Below are 20,116 nucleotides of genomic sequence, written 5' to 3' on the forward strand. Positions count from 1 at the left end.
TATTACCCTTCTCAATGTGCACTGTCTTATAATAATAGAAAATAAAGATAATATATTATTTTCTTATTTTTAGAATTATTCAGCAAACTATATTTTATCTTTAAAAATAATAAAACAATGGAGGTAGAATTCCTATATGGAATAACCAACAAAAATTTTGGTTTAAGTTAATACATCCTTTTAGAATTTTGAATATTTATTTTAGAATTAAAAATCTGAAATATTATTGTTGTTTATTCCATCATATTATTTAAAGAATTTAAAAAGTTGGTCATGCATTTAACAGACAAAGAACTAAGACACCAGAAATTTCAGATATAATTGAATGGAACTTAGCTAAAACGAAACAAAAGGAGTTTAAATACACTTTCAAAATATCCAGAAATTCGAATTAAGAAAAACAGGATTTAGAAATGAGTAAGGTAAAGAAAATTAACGATTTTTAATTTAAAAATGGGAATAAAGGTCCATTTTAAATATTTAATTGTTTTAATGAATAATAAATAAGCAGTAATAAATAAAGTGATAAACATAAAGCACTAGTTCAGTAAAACTGTAGAGATTTGTACACTAAATCTGAGAATATGTGAAAACTTATTTAATTAATGGAAATAATTCAGAAATAAAAGCAGTGTGCTATAATTTTATTTTTGACTAAAAAATTCGAATTTATTTTGGTTAATTAAAGTGATATTTTATTATTATATTACTAGGAAATTCGATGGATCAGAGAACAATTCGAATTATCAATGAATCAGAATTAAAAAGTTCGAATCAACCACGTTCTATAATAATTGTTGGTTAGAACTCTCATTGGCACTGGCGTAATTTTAAATAATGGATGAACTAATTAAAAAAGTAGAACAATCTTGATTCTGCTGGCGCACACAGATACCTACATAAATACAAATAACCTATAGGCATCGATTTCATATACAAAAATCAATATAGAAATATTTAAAAATAATCATTTAAATTCTTCAAAGACAAAATTTATACTTCTGAACTATTAAATATCACAATTTAGCACTAAGTTTCAGAAAAATTCCTTCTCCTGAAACCTGAGAAATATACAAAATCTGTACACACATATATCAGAAAAAACATTCTGGCTAAAACATGAAGATGGCATGACATTAATACAAGATGAGAATAATACACCATTTCATTATGCTGAGCTATTCAACATAAAAGAGAAAATAAAAGCTAATAAGCAACACTAGGGCTGCTTTATATATTTTAATACATAAAAATGAACACAAATTTTCAGCAAAACTAAACAGTACAGGTATTCCTTCATTTATGGTTATATAATTGCAAATATCAAATTATATATACAATGTTATATATGGGAAAAAGCCCCCAAAATTAAAAACATATTTAAAAAAATTAAAAATATTGAATTAAGGTATTTTTATTTGATTGAATCCACATACAAATTTTCTAGATTTTCCTTCTTGGTTTCAAATTTAAGACTTTTGACTGATTATAATTTAGAATCATGTAGAATCTACAACAGATGTACAATCTGTAGATGAAGAAATACCTGTATTAGAATAAGTACTAAAAGGAAAAATTGTTCATTAGTAAAGAAATAGGACTACATTAAAAAATTTTAGTAAAAAATCTCTGTACGACCATCTTCAAATAGTAATTTCCTTAAAAAATCAACACAAAAAATAATAATTAGGAATAATGATTTTTTTTAAACAAATAAAAATTTAGTTCCTTTATATATTAGAAAAATTAGGTTTCAACAATGAAATAAAATAATGGAATTTGAATGTAGGGTTATAAATTCATCCATTTCGAATTGAACTGTTAACTCGTTTGAGCAATTATTTATTGGCGAAACGGATGAGTGGTCGCTTCAGTGAGATTTTACCATACTATTCTCCAAAATTAAACCATTCTAAATGTCTAATAAAAAAAATTAAAAACTTTGTGCACAAAAAGAAATAAATATTTTGATCTTAAAGATATTTCCCCTTCAACTCATACAGTAATCTCCTTTCTGATCCACGCATCGGGAATGTCTTCCTTAGACAATGGTTTGATGACGGGTTCTTTGTCCTCCTCTGCGCACACAATGGTGGACGAACTAGTAGCTCCCAATGATTCCTCTCCATGAAAAGTCACATTCACAGTCGGAAGGCTGATTTTTCTTGGAGTTCTACTAATTTTAGAAGGAATCATTGTTGAGTCCCTTGGTTTGGGTGTGGTCGCAGATGAAAGACTACCCGAGCGTGGTCTTATGGAGCGATGGCCATATTTCTTTTTGAACTTTGGAACCTCGATATGCCTCGAGTCCTTCAAGGCAGTTAAAGGCTCCAGCTCGTGGCTTTCGCTGGTGGGAAGCTGGTTCGGATAACTCGCACTACTCGATGATAGCGTTGATTCCGACAATGCGTACGCGTTCTTCTCAACAGGAACGGGGGGAGTCTCACAACAATCGAAGGATGGATAATTCAGCTGCAGTTGGCCGTTCTCAGGGCCAATCCAGCTGAGAAGAGACATGAAGAAAAAAGTGGAGTACAACCAACTAACGGACATCAAGATGACAAGGAAGGTCCCAATCTGTAAATATGCTAGAACGATGGATGGAAAGATCAGAGCGCCAGCCATGAATGTGGTGAAGGCAGCCATAGCCACAGGACTTCCAACGTGACTGAGAGCAAAAATGACAGATGATTCCCTATCTTCTTGAGCAGAGAGTCTATAAGCAACACCATAATGGAGGGTCAAGTCTACAGCAAGACCAATGGCGATAGACACCGTGGTGCTTTCTAAGACGTTGAGCTTCCAGCCTAGAAGGACCAGAGACCCAACGGTAACGACAATGATGCAAGAGATGGTTAAAATAGCGTAGATGCTGATCAGCAAGTTCAATGTGGTGAAGAGAAGAGCCCCAAAAGACACCGCGATTGCAACACCAATCGCCACTAAAGAACCTTTAGACAGACTATCCTGCAGATCGAAAAATTCCAGATCACTAATAAACCACCCATTTTTTAACCCTTTCGGAGCATGAGACATCATTCCTGACACCCAACTATCGACAGAAGTTTTGAATTTGTTCATATCCGCGTAAGACATCGAATACGAGTAAGTGCTGTCATATCGAACGACAATTACTTGAACTTTCCCTGTAATTTTTGAAAAGCGCACACCTTCTGCTGAAGGTACCACGAAATAACCTGGGGTGCGATGCAGAATAGCAACGGCTTCTTTGATGCAGTGGTTGAATACCTTTTCGGTAAAGGGGAACTTGGAGCTCTCACAGCATGGCGTCCGATCCATATCGGATATTCCATCAACACATCGTCTTTCCATCCACTCTTTAAAGGTCTCGATGAAGCAGTTAAACATCAGCGGACCGTGAGTAGGCTGATAAAAACTCTGGTTTCGGAGTTGAATGCAAAAGTTGTACAGCCATTCTTGGGATTCCGGAAGAGCAATGTTGAAGTCAGTGTCGAACTCAGTACGGCCCCTGTCATAAGGATCTAGGTAATTGCCATTATCTTTGGGCAACACGCCCCACACGATCCGTATCGGCAATTTGTGATACAGGTCCTGCTCTTTGGCTTTCTCGAACCAGAATTGCTTCTTTAAGTACAGATCATACCGTTCAAATGGATGATGTGAGTTGAATATCTGGAATTCTTTAGAATCGGGCAACTGAAGTTTGGGGTAATAGAAAACGGCCACAGCCCCACCCGCCGCAATGGCGGTGAAAAAAACCAACCAGAAGTAACGGGACCTCACAATGATGCAGGGGAGGATTTTCTCAAAGAAAACTCGAGAGTACTCGGTGAAGCTGTAATGCAATTTCCAGAGGGCATTGCACACGGTTGAGCACCACTGGAAATGTCGCAGCTGGGGCAAGTACAGTCCTACAGGAGGAATGCAGAGGCAAGTGGACGAGCACCATTTCTCGGCCATTATGACCGATGCCGGAAGCCACGAAACGGTGAAGATGAAATTGGCAAGAACAGCAGTCCCAGCAAATATGCTACAAATAGAATTTCAAAAAGATTTTAAATGATGTATGAATTTTAAATCAACGATATTTTAGCATAGTTAGTAAATTGTTTCAAAGATTAATTGATTAATTGCAATGAAAATCAAAACAATTATTACTGGCAAAAAAACTTCTAGAAAAATGAAACATTTTGTCTAAAATTAAAACAACTTTCTAACGGAATTCCAGATTTTAAAATAATCTTACGTTTTATTATTTTTAGAGAGATACAACCCCCTCCTCCCTCCATTTAATATGAAGAAGTGATGAAATAATAGTAATAAAAAGAAGATATACTGCATTTATTGGAGGTATGCATTTGGAGTTTATTTTAGCCAACGTTTGTCTTACATTTAAAATTTCAGTCATCATTTTTATAAGTTTCCTAATTTTCTTTATTTTCAGTATAATATAAATAAAAATTTCCATTCAATTAAGAGATTATCACAAATTTCAGACATTAGTTGAATTTTATTTTTTATAAGAATAAATAAGCTTATTTTAAATAAAAAAAATAAAAACATATAACAAAATAAATGCTTTTAAAAATTTTAATTTAATTCTTAAATTTCCCTAATTGAAAAGTTTAAATTAAACTCCAAAAGTTTCTAATTGAAAAGTTTAAATTGAAATGTTAAATTTTCAGCTCGTATGCGCATGGTTCGACAGTTAGTAAGTTTTTCAATAGAAATCGGACTTTTTAGTGTGAAAGTAGTAGTTTTTTTTGGAGTACAAAATCATCGCTGTAAACTTGTAATCACGAGAAAAGACATTTCATAACATTTTTGGGTACATATAACCAATAACGATGTTCTTCTTGAGAGAAAATATCTTGCCAATAAACGAAGTACACTTAGCTTTCTGCTCACTTGGAAGATCTCTTGGCACATATGTCCAATGAAAACATTCTCTACGATGGAAAAGATCTTGATAACAAGCGGAAGTATGCTAGATGTTAGCTAAAACGAAAATCTGTCAGAACTGAACTTTGTGGAAATGAAATGTTAATATCAAATCCGATCCAATTTCCACCATTTAGAATTAGTAAATGTGGGTGGAAAGGGACAGGCTTGGTGTGCACGGTGAGGTGTGGTGTATTCACCACGAGTATTGGAAAGGAATGCTTTTGAATGACTGGCGTGCCTTAAAATGACCATGCAAGATCTCCTTAATAGTAGTTAGTTTCGTAGATGGTTACGTTTTATGAAATAACATGTTCTATATAATAGATCTTATATATGAAAATAATTTAAACTTTAAGGCTACGAGTATTTTTTTACAGGAAATCAAATGTACCTGAAGCATCGAACTGCGGTGATATTGCTGATGATGCTGCCGAAGAAGGCGACAGCTGTGGTGACACTGGTGATGAACATCGAGAGGCAGGCGTGATGAAGGGTGTCGCGCACCAACTTGATAAGGGTGCCATTGTTCTTCTCTGCCTTAGCGCAGGTCCAGATTTTGCAATAGATGCAAGCATCGTCGGCACCGATACCTATCAAAATCAGAAAGCCCATCATAAGTGTTGTATTAAAAGAGATAGTGCTTATTTTCTAATATATGAAGTATGCATGAAAATATCACAATGCATTTAAAAATTGTCGCAATCCTTAAAAATTTTGATAAGTAGAAAAGGTTATGAAATTTCACATATGAGTAACGGGAATATGTGGCGATTGAATTCCCGCAGGATCGAACCAGTGATGCTATCGTTTGTAGCCGCGTAACATGACCACTAGACAAAAGTGATCACCTTAACTGCCTTGATTGCAGTTACTTTCCTTGCTGTATCGTTCCCTGGGACTGCAAGTTCATTATAGAGTCCACCAGGCATCCCTGACGAAAAAATTGCTACGTGGCAGATGGTTATGAGCGAGGATCGATCCTGCGGGAATTCAATCTACATCCTTTGTGCCGCTGTCGTGGCGCCATCTATCTATCAGCAAAAGTCGTCAGGCTCACTTGACGCAACAGCAACAACTCACACACGCTTGCCAAAACGCTTGGCGCGATAAAATCGTGTCTCTCCACCGACTCACTGGTGGGGAAGTTTTGTGGTGCTAGCTTCATAAGCCAGTTAACAGCCTCCAGACAGGGTCGTCAATTTTGTCCAGTGGTTATGTTAAGCGGCTACGGAGCCTAACGTCGCAGGTTCGATCCTCGCTCACAACAATCTGCCACAAATTGTTTTGCTTATACAGCAAAATTTTTAAAAGGGCCTATTACTACCATTAAACAATGCTTCATTTTCTTATTTAATTTATATCCCTGGGACTGTGGCAAAATTTTTTTGTGGTAAAGAGCTACAATTTTAACATGCATATATCACAAAGGAAAAAAAAAAAAATGTTTAGGCATTCCTTTTGTCACTATTTTTGTAAACTTCGAAATCTCGTAAAAGAGTTAACTATCTTTCATTTAAAAAAAATAAATTTTAAAATTTAAAAAATACCCTAATTTGTACAGAAGTGAAAAGAATTAAAAAAATTCTTGTACTTTATAAAATATTGTTACAAACTTGTAATTTGCTTCCCATCACGGCTAGTATCACCGTAAGAAAGACCCTTTGTAAGATCTGTCCTGTGCGTCAATGACCTGTGAGCTTGGCGACCATTTGGCGAGTTTGGCGACTAAATGGAAAATACCGGAAAGTTTGAGAACTTTCACGATCCATCCACTAAGACCCGAGATACAGCCAGGTACGCCCTGATTGGTCCGAAGATTCCAGCCCCGCCTCCCGGAACTATAAAAGACGGGAACTCTGAAGCGACGGAGGAGTGTGTGGATCGTCAAAAAGTTGTGTTTGTATGAGGGTGGTCGGAGTCGTCGACGAGTAAACAGATTTGAGAGGATCAGACAGCAAGCAAGCTGCTGAACTATAGCAATTAAATGTGCTGCGTCATTACGATTGATCGACGGTATTCTGCTGTATAGAAAAATTTTGCAACAATATTAAATTTTGTGCAATGCTATGCTTAAGCTATATTTATAAATAAAATGTTTTAAAAGGATCCATTAAGCTTCATACAATATAGAAAAGACTGAATTAGAGTGTGAATTTGTATGATCTACTGTATTTTACAATGATCTCTTAAATTAAAAACTATCTCAAATGTCTTCCATAATTTATAAAATGTATTAAATTAATAATTTTGCTTTTGTCCCACTAGAATACACCTCAAAAATGAGAATTCTAATATGATGGTTGGTCTTCAACATCTAGGCATACATATTGAATGTGTAGGTTCAAATCATTTCCTGCTGATGACAGGACATGTCTTCTATGAAAGGAGAAGACATGTCCTCTCTACATCCTCTTCTATGTGGCTAGTGATGGCAACCAGCCACAGTATAACTCCTATCTGATAAGACTCAGCATTAATTCCCGCCCATACTGTCACAGTATTCTGATCATTCAATTTAACTGCATGTCTTCAAATGGGTCAGGTTAGTTCAACTATGCTTATTAATGCTTTAGATAAAGTGCAAGGTCATTTGCATTGTCAGTCTCTTGCTATACTTCAATAAGTTTATTAAAAAAAAATTAAGATAATATGAATACTATAAGTAACTCACAGTTAGTTTTACATATAACCTGAAAATATATGTCTGAATGGTCAAAAATATCAAGGGGATTTAAAGTTTATAGTACATTCAAAAGAAAGATATATGTTTGCAATAATTTTTCTGGGACATATGTACTTCTTTTAGAGAACTTCATCACTTTCTTTATTTTCCTGATTTATTTGTATGGTAAGAGGCTAATTTATAAATAAAGTCACTTAACATCACTAACTCAAAAAAAAACAATAACAAAATGCATTACTTACCAATGATAATCACGATAGTGAGAAGATTGATGAATGGGAAAAATGTAATCTGATAGATGACTGTGTACATGAAGTATGCTGTCCCCACAGAGAAGACAACTCCACAGATGGTCATGAAAGTGACAAAGAAAGATGATGAATACATCCACAGAAACAAAAAAATCAGCACCCCAGCCATAGCAACATAGACTGTATCATGCAGAAGGCAATCCACAAACAACTTGTATTTGAGGCCCATCTCCATTCCAGAGATTTCAACTTCCTCATTGTACAATTGCATGCTGTCCAAGTCTTTGTAGTATTCCAAGGCTGCAGTGCTTTGAGCAGTAGGTAGAAACACAGTTGTGTATGTCAGGTTAGGAACAAGAGGTGAATTGGGGTCAAGGAAGTGAATATCAGTCAGATAATGCAGAATATTGTAAACCGCATCATATTCAATGCAAGGTCGTGGTACACCACGGCACAAGGCAGGATCCATGGCGCAATCATGGCTTAATTTCATGCCATGGTAATATGGAGCACATGATACGAGAAGTTGAGTGACTGCATCAACATCAGCTTGTTTGATGTCATGACATGAAGAAAGGTTTCGTAAAAGTGCCACATAATTAGAAATGGACCAACTTCTGCAGCATGCTCCCCAGTTGGTTTGTTCACAAAGGTCAGGGAAAAATTCTGACTTGCGAAGTTTGTTTTCATCAATGTCACAGATTGCTTTGAGGCCTTTAACTGTAAACATATTGCTACCAGATGTGGACTGTATGACAACGTGAGCATATTCTCGAACTGAAACAAAGGGGGAAAAATAAAATGTTTTATACAGTCATAACAATTATAACTCTTGTAAGTAAATAGAAGAAGTTTCTGATAACAGCACTAGAAGATTTACAAAAAACAAATATTGGCTTTTTTTTTGTACAAAATCTTCACAAAACAAAATAATGATTATAGTTTGAAAATGAATAAAAGAATAATAACTTTAGATAAAGGAGAAAAATATGCATTTTTGACTTTTTTTCAAATAAAATTGTAATTTAATAAATTAAATAGTTAATTTTAAAGAATTATTTATATAAAAATTTTAAACATATAAAATATTTAATTAATTTCATAGTTAATATCAATGCTCATGCAGATTTTGTAGATCAAGCTACATTAATTCAATATTTCTTAATTTTTGATAATTACATGCTAAACAATACTGTGCAATATAATTATTTACTAATCATAATTGTGAAATTAAAATCCTTTATACAGTGATGTATAAAAGTAATGTGTAACATAAAATACTTAATACTTTACAATTACTAAATAAGCCACTATGATCATAATGATTATTTTATTTATACTTTATAAGGGATAAAGAATAACAATTGAAAAAGCATTTCAACTTGGTATCAATTCTGTTTGAAATTGTTTATTTGCATTCTAGGATATTCATAACTAAATTCTTTTTTATCAATTAATTTACTCTTTATTATGTTACTTTATATTTACATTAATTTATTTTTGTGATTATTGAAAACACACACTTCTAACACATTATTTTAACATAGATCTGATAATAGAGAGTTTATAAATTTAATACGAACATATATTCTCTCTATATATATCAGCACAAATTTAATGTTTAAATAAAATGATTAGTAGAATATATAATTTTTTAAATAGTTAAGTTTCTAGAAAAATATAACATATCATTGCATTCATATAATCATATTGGCATGTTGATGAGATGGTTAAATATATGTTGCCAAAGACTGCTGCTTTCAGACGATAAGCTATAGAACTTATGGAGATACGGAACTTATCATTATCTTTATTAAAACGTTAATTCATTATTTTGGCATTCTACGGAAATAAAAATATTTCATTTATAACAATATTATGAATTTCTGGTGCAAATAGTTCATAATAATTATTGCAAACTGATAATTGTAAATTATTGCAAACTGATTTACCACTGAATATAATAACAATATGTTTCCTTTCACGCTTTTAAAAATTCATGATTCCTTTTGTAAAATTTAATGAATATTATCAGAGTAAAAGAAATGCGAGAATCAATATTAAAATTTCATTAATGCTTTAAAAAGTAGAATTTTTAAAATTTAATCTTAATTTTTGTTTACTTATATTTCATTATTAAAAGATTATACTATCTTTCAATTAGCGTTTTCTCTTATTTTATAAACAGTTGATGATATCCATATAAAATTAAAATTTAATTAAATTAATGGGTTCTGACAGTTAAATTCTAAAAATATTAGAATAAAGTATAGCATAAGAGAGCACATTAATTTACAAAATTCGGACCATTTAGCACACCAAGAAGTAAATGAATAATCAATTATAAAATTACTTATTTACAAGTTTGAAACAATTTATACTAAGTATAAATTAATTATAAATTTATAGTAAAACAATTGGAGGAAGTAAGCCTCTCAAAAATGCAAACAAGCAAATTAAAACATACTAGGATTATTGCAGAAGAAATTCTTTCTTTCTACTATAAGTATTTTATCAGGCCTGAGACCCTGCATGGGTCTCTCAAATACTATTCGCCCTTCATCGTCCTCTGCTTCATCATGGAGACTCCCATAACTCCTCTCTTCTGTCTCCAGTTCCAGCCAGGGTCCCACTGTCTCGTCCCCTTTCTCCGTGTCATTGCTCTTATCTTCCTTGTGATGCTGTGTCACCTCAAGAGTGTCATTAGTGATATCTGTCACAATGCTACCTGGATAAAAGGTGAGGGGACCATTCCAACTAGTGCTCTTTAAAAGGTTGTGCCAGGCGGTCGAGCGTTCAGACAAGACGGTACCACGAGGTTCAAAGCCCTGTATAAATATAAGAGCCCATTTAGTTTATGAATTTATGATGGCAAATGAAAGAAAATAAATAATATTTATTTTCCATTAAGATAAGAAATAAGAGTAATTTAATTGGATAACTAAGCTATATATCCAGAAAAAATAGAGCAATATGTATAGCTGTTGACCAATGCAAGTTGTGATCAAATTCTCATTTACATATGCTTTGAATAGGATGGTCGTTTTATTTATTAGTTTGATCATTCATGTGAAACAGTGTATTATGCATTTAGTTACTTTAATCTGTGTAGTAAATAAACATACATAAATGCATTGGTTGATTACAATACTTTGGTATCAGAAGAATTTTTATATTATGGGTATATGCATACAGTCCGAGTTTTGTGGCATTGTTGTATTTATAAATAAATTTCGTGCAAAGTATATATCTGAATATAAAGTTTAAAATAACTTTGATTAAAATTATAATGCAAAATACATAATTGAATACTATTTAAAAAAAACTTTGATAAAAATTTTAATTTTAAACTGAATTAAACTGTAGAAGAAATTAAGATTTACAAATAATAATTCTAATTGAAAAGAAATAAAGATTCAATGATAATACTTTTATCAAAGTATCAGGCCATGTAATGGTAATGATTGAAAAAAATCAGTAAGACTAGAAGAATAGTTTAGAACAAGAATTTCTTAAACATTTTCAGTTGAAAAAATTAATATAAAATATCTTCCAACAAATTATAATAAAATATTTTTTTTAGCTTAGATGATATTCTTATCATTTTTTTTACAAATATCAAAAAATTTGAAAGAAGCAGATTGTATAAAACTTTTCAGAAATCATGTATTATTCTAAGTGACTCTAACAGAATTCAAAACATATCTACTTTACTAATAATTGACACAACCGTAAGCTTTAAAAATTCTGTGACTCCTTTTAAATAGTTCAAATAAAGAGATGATTTTAATTTTGAAAATTAAATAGTTCAAATAAAGAGACGTTTTTAATTTTGAAAACCATCTTAAAATTGATTAAAAAAAAAAAGAAAGATAATGAATTTTAAGATAATATTTTTACAGAGAAAAATTTTAAGTGAAAATTATCAATATAATCATATTGAATTTAAAAAACACAATGGAAACATTACCACAAGAGGATCCTTGAAATCTGGTAAGTCATTTAACTTAATGCACACAATGGCACAACTGAGAGCAGCAGCTAAAACTAAAAGTATAATGGAGCATGGATTATTGGCCACCTGACGGGCATACCTAAATAAATAAATAAAATGGAAATTACAATATTTACTGAAGCGAAACATAATATAAAAGAAAAAAAATTAAAAATATCTGTCATATTTATGTTTTAGAAGTAACATATTATTCAGAATATGAAACTTTTTCTGCATATGTAGTCTGCCCATAAATACGGGAGCGAAATTATGGAAACTTAATGTTACAGCACTTAGGGCATATCAATCCTCCTCCTTTAAAGTAATCTCGACTTGGAGCAATGCATTTGTCCCACCTCGCTTTTCATCGCTCAGAACATTCATAAGAAGTCAGTCTTGAGATATTCTGATGCTCTACGTTTAAGGTCCGAGGCATACAGATGGTTTGTGTTAGATAAATAAGAAGTGAAACAAAATGCAGGCTAAGCGATAAGCGATTAACATATTAAAGTTACACATAAACCGCATAAATACTTTCGTTCTGATTTACTCCGATATTTGGAGAAGATGCTATGCAAAAGTATCGCAAATGAATTATCCGACACTTCTGCGTCGCAGGAAGAATAGTGATTAATTGATATCAATGAACTTCAAATTGCTAATGATTTGCTCCACAAAAACTGAATTATGTACCGTCCTTTATCATCGCCACATTATAACCATTGTGGATTTCAGAAACAAAAAGATATCGCAGTGATAAATCTGGTATATAAGGAGAGTTATCTAGTACAGTCATAGAGTTGTGGGTAGAAATTAGAAATAAATAAAAATAAATATTTAATATACAGGACATTGGACGATACTTGCACACAATTCTCTCAATAAAATGAAAGAATAAATGGATGATTAATCAGCAATCAAATGGAAATGAATAGAAACTGTAAAGGACAGTGCGCATTAAATGCTTTCATCAAACCATGGGATAGTCTGCTGACCTTGGAATTTCCACAGCCCTCATTGAATGTTCTAATTTCCCAACCTTTCCTAATTTTCCAACGAAAAATTTGATATGCAGCAGCTTTTTTTTTTTAATGTATAATATTTACAAGAGCAAAAGGCAGGGTGGTGCACGCTCAGGTGCGCGCTTTTAACTTAAATAGATTGTTTCATAAGTCAGATGGTTACTGACACACTGCAAACAGAAACAAAGAGGACACATATCAAACCACAAGAAGGTGTTCTAGTTCAACTATTTATTGGACAGACTACATAATAAAGACAAATGCATGGTATATAGATATATTCTTAAACAACAAAATTATTAGATACTTTTTCCAAAAACTGACAGACAGCGAAAAAAAAAAAAAATGATAAATGCAGAAGTATAGAAAGCTGCTTATTTAGAATACAGAAATTATGTAAATTTCACTAACTGTCATAGTTTTCAAAACAAAATCACTAACTTCCAAGAGTCCTTTTAGAGGCGTTGCGATATATCTTAAAGGATAATAAACGCATGGCTACTTTAAGTGAATTTCACAACTGTCATTCTAGTTTCCTTCGTTTGAACGAATTATCGCCGTATAATGATACAGCTATATATATTTTTATGTGACAAATATTCACATTGAATTTAATAATATCTATTCAGCGTTTGGTCTCTACTTAAATCTCTATAAAAAAAATTAGTAATATAACTAACTATATGTAATGATATCTCTAAATCTAAATTAAATCCTAATTAATTTCCTAATTGCTATCTTAATTCAACCCATATTAACATCATTCTAAAATGTTCTTTTGTTTCCTGATCCAATTCCACATTTTTTAAATTTAATTAATACTACACGAGCTCTGTAAAACTGCTTTAATCAGCACTTTCACACACTCCGAAGGGATAAAAATCTGTCAAGCTAAACAAATTCTTTTAAAAGATACCTATATTTCTCTTTCTTATGTCTACACAAGTCAAAGAATCCCTATTAGAATCTCGTAGTACAAAACCATTGGGAAAAATATTTTGGTCTCTTTCGCTCTTGTGTCGCGCTGTAGATTGATTTATGTCATCTCTTCTTGCTTGTATAAAAATTATGCCACCCGGGTATGGAATAAAACGAAGTTTTTTTTTTTAAAAAAAGTCTTCTATTTGACCCAAAAACTGTTCAAAAATATGTGTTTTTACATTATATAAGGTTAATGTAAGTGGCACAGAAATTGCTCTTATTACTTATTGTCGAATGGCAACTATCAAATTAAAACAAATCACAATACGAACATTTCAGATTGCTTCATTTAAAGTTTCTACAGTTGCGCTTAGTTAATGAAGCTGCAAAATATTGAGTTAACTATTAATTCACAAAAATAGTTTTTACATTATCTTACCTCATCTTTTTAATGATATCAGCTTCACGTCTGTGCTATTTTTACTTTCTCGTATGCGTAGTATAGAAAAAGTATAATAATCGTCAAAAAATTCGAGCTCGAGATTCTGTCGAATCTCCACATTTTAGACCTCTTGAGTTCGAAAAATATATTTTTTAGAAAATGTCCGTCTATTTGTAATAAAGATAACTCAAAGATTTTGACTAGAAGGTTGAAATTCATTTTATGATCTTTACACCACATTTGCAAATTTCTATCAAATTTTGAGTTAAAATCCTCTGATAGAAAGTTTGTCTGTCCATCTGTTAGAATAGAAGTTAACACGATAATTACAAAACCAAGCGAGCTAGTTAGACGGCAATTATATTGTACGCCAATGCTATGTAAGGCGTTCTCTGGCATCCTAAGTTTATTAGAAAGTATGCAAGAAAATTTGGAGATACTAGATCTGTCGGTTTTCTTTACTTTTAATAAAATTTTTTAATACGACATACAATCTATAACTAAGATAAATTGACAAATTTTATTGACTTATTGCGCATGCAAAACAAGGTTTTGCCAGTGACCCTTTAAACAAAGTAAGAAATTCAATTTCAGTTTATTCGCCGAAAATTAAGTTATTGGAACAAAACACCAAAAATAGTGACCAAGAGCATCCGAGACTATGTTTTTAATATTAGGGATGGAATTCAAACTCATCCATTATTAGCATTCAATCGCATACTTTTGCCAATGCAAAATTAAGATTTAAAAACACACACACACACACACACACACATTTCTTCAGACATTAACTAGGAAAAAGGATTTTCATTTCCGCTTTTATTTCGTAATAAATACATTGTATAATTTACGCCCATAGTAAATAGTATCACATTAATCTAATAATTTTTTTTTCAGTCATATCGAATAAAAAAGTGAAATTAAAAAAAAATGAATTCCATATTTTTAATTTAACAGCCTCAAAAAATCAATAATTAGGGCAAACGAGTTTGTCGCATAAGGTAGCTAGCAATATTAATAATAATAAAAATAAAAGCCCAATAGTAAGTAAATAAAATAAAAAAATGTATTCCCTATTCTTAGTTTAACAACCTAAAAAATTAATAATGAGAGAACAAGTTGGTCACCAAAGGCGGCTAGCAATAATATTAATAATAATAACAAAAGCCCAAAAGTAAGTAAATAAAATACGTTAACATTAAAATCTAAGAACAATAAAAGTCGAAAATCTAATAAGTGTGTAATAAAATGCATTTTTAGATGAAATCTAAAAATGCATTTTAAAAAGAGGCCAATTAAATTGGGCGAACAAGTTGGTCGTCAAAGGTAGCTAGTAATAACAATAATAAAAAAGAAGTTAACATTTAAATCTAAAAAAAAAAAAAAAATGAAAAGTCGGAAATCTACAACCTGTGTAATAAAATGCATATTTAGATAAAAGTTTATTGTTTCATTCTTCCTTTAAAAGTAACAGAGTTTTCTTTATCAAGCTCTAAACCAAGTTGAACAGATAAATGCAACGCGTCTTATACCAATGTTTCTATTTTTGCAAAGTTAAATATTTTATTTAAAAAATAGGATATGTAAACATGCAAAAGCACGAAAACAATAAATTTCGTCTTAAAATCTGAAACTTGATCACTTTATGAGCTATGAAGATAATATAAAAATAACCGATTCTTCTTAAAAGCTTTCAAATTCTAAGATATTTCCCCGGGAGAATTCCTAGGTTATTTCCCGGGAATTCTAGGATGTCTCCCCGGGATTTCTAAGATATTTCTAGAGGATTGTGAAGGAGAAATGCCCGGGACACCGAGGCATTTCAAATGTTAATAGCTGTAGTTCTGAAAATACACATTAAAAAATTTGATTTCTGACACATTAAAGCGCATGCATGTATTAAAAGAATGGTAACATATCTGTTATGCAATATGAATCGCAACAATAACAGAACAATATTGTGACAATTAAAATATGCCTTATTATATTTCTTAGTTTTATGAAATGAAAAAAGTGAAGACACACGCAGTAACTCCTTACGGACTGCAGAAAGCGATTAGAATTTAATTCATACACAATGCATTGTTATTGCCGTAAAATTAAAAAAATTAAAAAAAAATTTAAATGGAAGAACGAAGATGACATTGTAGCTGCAACCGCAAAATGTTTTCATTTTTTTCCCCTTTCAGAAATTGAAGTCTTAAATTTGTTGAAAAATGATTACCGTGTTTCATCGCTGGCAAAAGAACCAGTTATAATCGAATCGAACAAAAGAACAATGCAAGTCATTGCGAAATTTTAACATTTTTTTCAGCATTTTGAAATTTTAGATTATGGGGAAAATGATTACTGTGTTTCATCGGTATGAGCAAACGAACCAGTTAAAGCGAATCGAACATAAGAACAATTTAAAAAAAATCGCGAAATTCTATCATTTTTTCAGAACTTTGAAATTTTAGATTACAGTACACTCCGGAGTATCCGCGGAATTGGGTGGCGCGGCCGCCGCGGATAACAAAAATCGCGGATAATCCGAAAAAAGCTAAAAATGGGTATAGCAAAAAAGAAAGCAGTCATTCCAACTTTGAAAAATCGTTTTATGTACAATAAAACGTAAAATAAACAGGAGGATGTTTAACTAACGCTTAATATTTTAGTATATCACTCAAAAATAACCTAAATTACATTTTGTTAATGAAAACAGAAAAGTGCTTTGTATTTACGAGAGGCGTCAAGGATGCACAGAAAAATTAATACATATGTACTGTTTTAATACTATAATGTATTATGTAATTACAAAAGCATAACTGTAAAACTGCACCTTTTTGAAAAAATCAGTCAAAAAAAAAAAAAAAAAAAAAAAACTTTGTGCGGCAGGCACGGATAATCCGCACCGCGGATAATCGGGAGTCTACTGTAGTTAGATTTTTTGCAATTAATTGCTGGCATGCAGTTAACACATAAGTACATATTACAAGGCATGCATTTTTTATGCTATTTTTTGAACCTATTGAAACCAAAATTTATCACAAAATAACAAGATCACAAAGACACATTGAGATCAGATCACTTAGAAATTTCATTTATCAAATAAATCATTGTATTCTTGATTTATCGAGTTTGTATACATGTGAATTTGCAAATCGACTGACACTCATATATTTGTTCAAAATTTAAGAAGCATTTAATTACTCATTAAATACTAAAACTGTGCAACAAATTTCATTTATCCAAGTTATTGCACTTACATACATGCAAAAGAACAGACCGAAAAACAGTCAACTTTGACAAATTTCGTTCAAAATTTCGTAAGACTCTACATAACATAAATGCTTGCTTAAGTTGTTAAGTTTTTGAATGATCTCACTCGCACGCACGCACGCAAAATTAAAGACAGATGACCAATCCCTAGAAGGATATGGTTTTTGATTTGATATAGACCTACACATTAGATGCTAAAGCCAGTGTACCAAATTTCATCTATGTAGCTTTTTCGCGTTTTGTTGTTATCGTATTCATCAATATTCGACAGCTAAGACTGTTTTTTTGCAAATGAATTTCGTTCAAAAGTTGATTGAAATCTACAAATTTGATAAAACCACATACCAAATTTCATCAGTTTAGCTCAAAGTTCTTTTGAATTTCCGTATTCGTAGAAAGACAGAGTGACAAACAGTCTTAATTCCAACCAGTACGGTTGCTCTCCCCGAAACGTACTCGCATACTTTCTAATTGAAGTGTTATCCCTCATACTTCGCAAAAATATGTGGATCCTGGGTAAGGCACAGAACGCCTTGCATGGCACTGCCATACTATAGTTATTACATAATATTAATCTTTGGCGTGAATGTAGCATTTTTACTGAATTTATTATGCGGTCCTTGGCGAGTTTTTTGACGATTAATTCCTGGCATGCAGTTAATAGTTTCTGAAAATTGAATTTTAGATGCGTTTTTTCGATTGAAACCAAAATTTGCTACAGAATTACAATTATAGTTACAAAATTGCATAAAAAGTTTGATATATTTAAGTCATTATATTTTTGAGTTATCACTTTTATATACTTCTGAAAGTACAGACCGACAGACATTCAACTCCTTGCTGGATTTGGCTTAAAATTTGACTGGTGTTTACAATATAGATGTTAAATCTGAGTACCAAATTTTAATCTACCTAGCTCTCTTTGTTGTCTAGTTATAAAGCTAATTTATATTCGAAGAGCAGAGCAGACAATTTTTCTCTGAATAGATTTTGCTCAAATATTGATTGATGCAAAAATGTGTTTTTCGAACACAGGGATATCTGAAACTTGGAGGTTTTTTCAAAATCTCGAGTCCGAATTTTTCACGATTACAATACTTTCTCTAAATTTCATATACGAGAAAATAGAAAACATTTTATGAAGGACATTATAAAACGTCACTCTCCTTACGCATTAATTTAACATTAATTACTGTCCCCATTAAAACATAACAATTTTTAATAAATCAATTGTTATATCAGTACGAACCGATTAGGCTATAATAAAAATTCTTTCAATAAACATTTGATCACTTAATAAGCAACACCACCTATCTTATTTTAGAAATTTCTTAAAAGAGGAAGGGAGAATTCACCCCCCCCGCAACCGGTTGTAAAAAATTTAGTTTCTTCTTCTTCCTACAGAAATATCAAAATTGAAATACGTAATGTTGCTTGTTAAGCAATAATTTAGTGATTTTTTTTTATAGTTTCTCATATATGAAGCAGAGCTTAACGGGCATCCTTCGTAACGAATGATTAGCATAATGAGCAAGGAAAAATGTAAGAAAATGACTCGTTTAATGAACGATGTTTTGAAGAACGAGAGGAAAAAAAAATACCGTGTCGTCACATGCTAGATTAGTCAGTATTAATCTGTATCGAACTCTTTTTGAAGAGAACCTTTATATCAACATGGGCGAAGTTTTGGAAGAATGGCGTTATCGAATGCAGACTTCAAGAAGCAAGTGCACACGAAGCTTTAATCTACGAAATTGTGCCTCTAACCAAGATTATGGAGATAGAAATGGATGGCGACGACATCGATAAGCTAGTGGAAGAACACAGACATAAATATGGGAAAATTTTATAGAGTAACATTCTGTGTCAGAGCAAAAAAAATAAAAATAAAAATAAAAATAAAAAAAATAAATAAATAAACAAATAAAAAGCTGCAGAAGAAATTTGGCTAAGACAGGAGCAACTAGAAGACTGAACAGAGCAACAGTCTTCCAATGAATTAAGGGAAATGTTGAAAGCATGGGAAATTATTGCATCGTTCATCAAAAGCATCACCCTAAAAAGGCAGTAGCTATGCGTGATAAAAATTCATTTAACGATAATATTGTTTCTTACTTCCACCAAATTTTGAAGAGTAACCAAATGCAAATATCTTCAACCAATTCTCTCGCAAAAAAAAAAAAAAAAAAAAAAAAAAGGCAAGAATTATAAATAACAAGTCGCATTATTATAAATTTGTTTGAGTATTTTTTTTTTTAAGAATGGAAAACATTATTATATTTAATATGGGTTCCCATAGAACAAATTGTTTTCGTTTTGAGAGCAATATTCGGTAACGAATTATATTCGCAATGCACACAAAAAGGAAGAATTGTAATGTTCAAAAATTCCAAGCTCGAGATTTTAATGAATCCTCATGTTTCAGACTTCCCACAATAAAACACACACACACACACATTTTTGCAATGAAGGTTTATCGTCTGTGAACACGAAATCTAAAAAACGCTTTGAGCTAGACTGATGAAAATTGGTGTGGGATGCAAATATGCAAATTCCTATAAAATGTTGTATGAAATCTATTCGTAGGAAATGTGTCCGGCCTGGATGTCTGAATAC

At 31.8% G+C, this 20,116-nt stretch overlaps 1 protein-coding gene across 3 annotated transcripts in view; it reads right to left on the minus strand.

Moving 5' to 3' along the window:
* Positions 1–560: 560 nt before the first annotated feature.
* The window catches only part of LOC129989059 (protein dispatched homolog 1-like), a 57,982-nt gene continuing 38,426 nt past the window's right edge, over positions 561–20,116 (minus strand). For all 3 annotated transcript variants that reach the window (XM_056097376.1, XM_056097378.1, XM_056097377.1), the window contains exons 3-7: positions 11,831–11,954; positions 10,328–10,688; positions 7,852–8,637; positions 5,318–5,516; positions 561–4,012 (exon numbers count right to left, since the gene is read on the minus strand). In XM_056097376.1, coding sequence (XP_055953351.1) covers positions 1,996–4,012; positions 5,318–5,516; positions 7,852–8,637; positions 10,328–10,688; positions 11,831–11,954 — 3,487 coding nt within the window. In that variant the 3' untranslated portion in view covers positions 561–1,995. The remainder of the gene's footprint in view (positions 4,013–5,317; positions 5,517–7,851; positions 8,638–10,327; positions 10,689–11,830; positions 11,955–20,116) is intronic.

Source organism: Argiope bruennichi, chromosome 10, assembly GCF_947563725.1.
Source record: "Argiope bruennichi chromosome 10, qqArgBrue1.1, whole genome shotgun sequence".
Taxonomy (NCBI): Eukaryota; Metazoa; Arthropoda; class Arachnida; order Araneae; family Araneidae; genus Argiope; species Argiope bruennichi.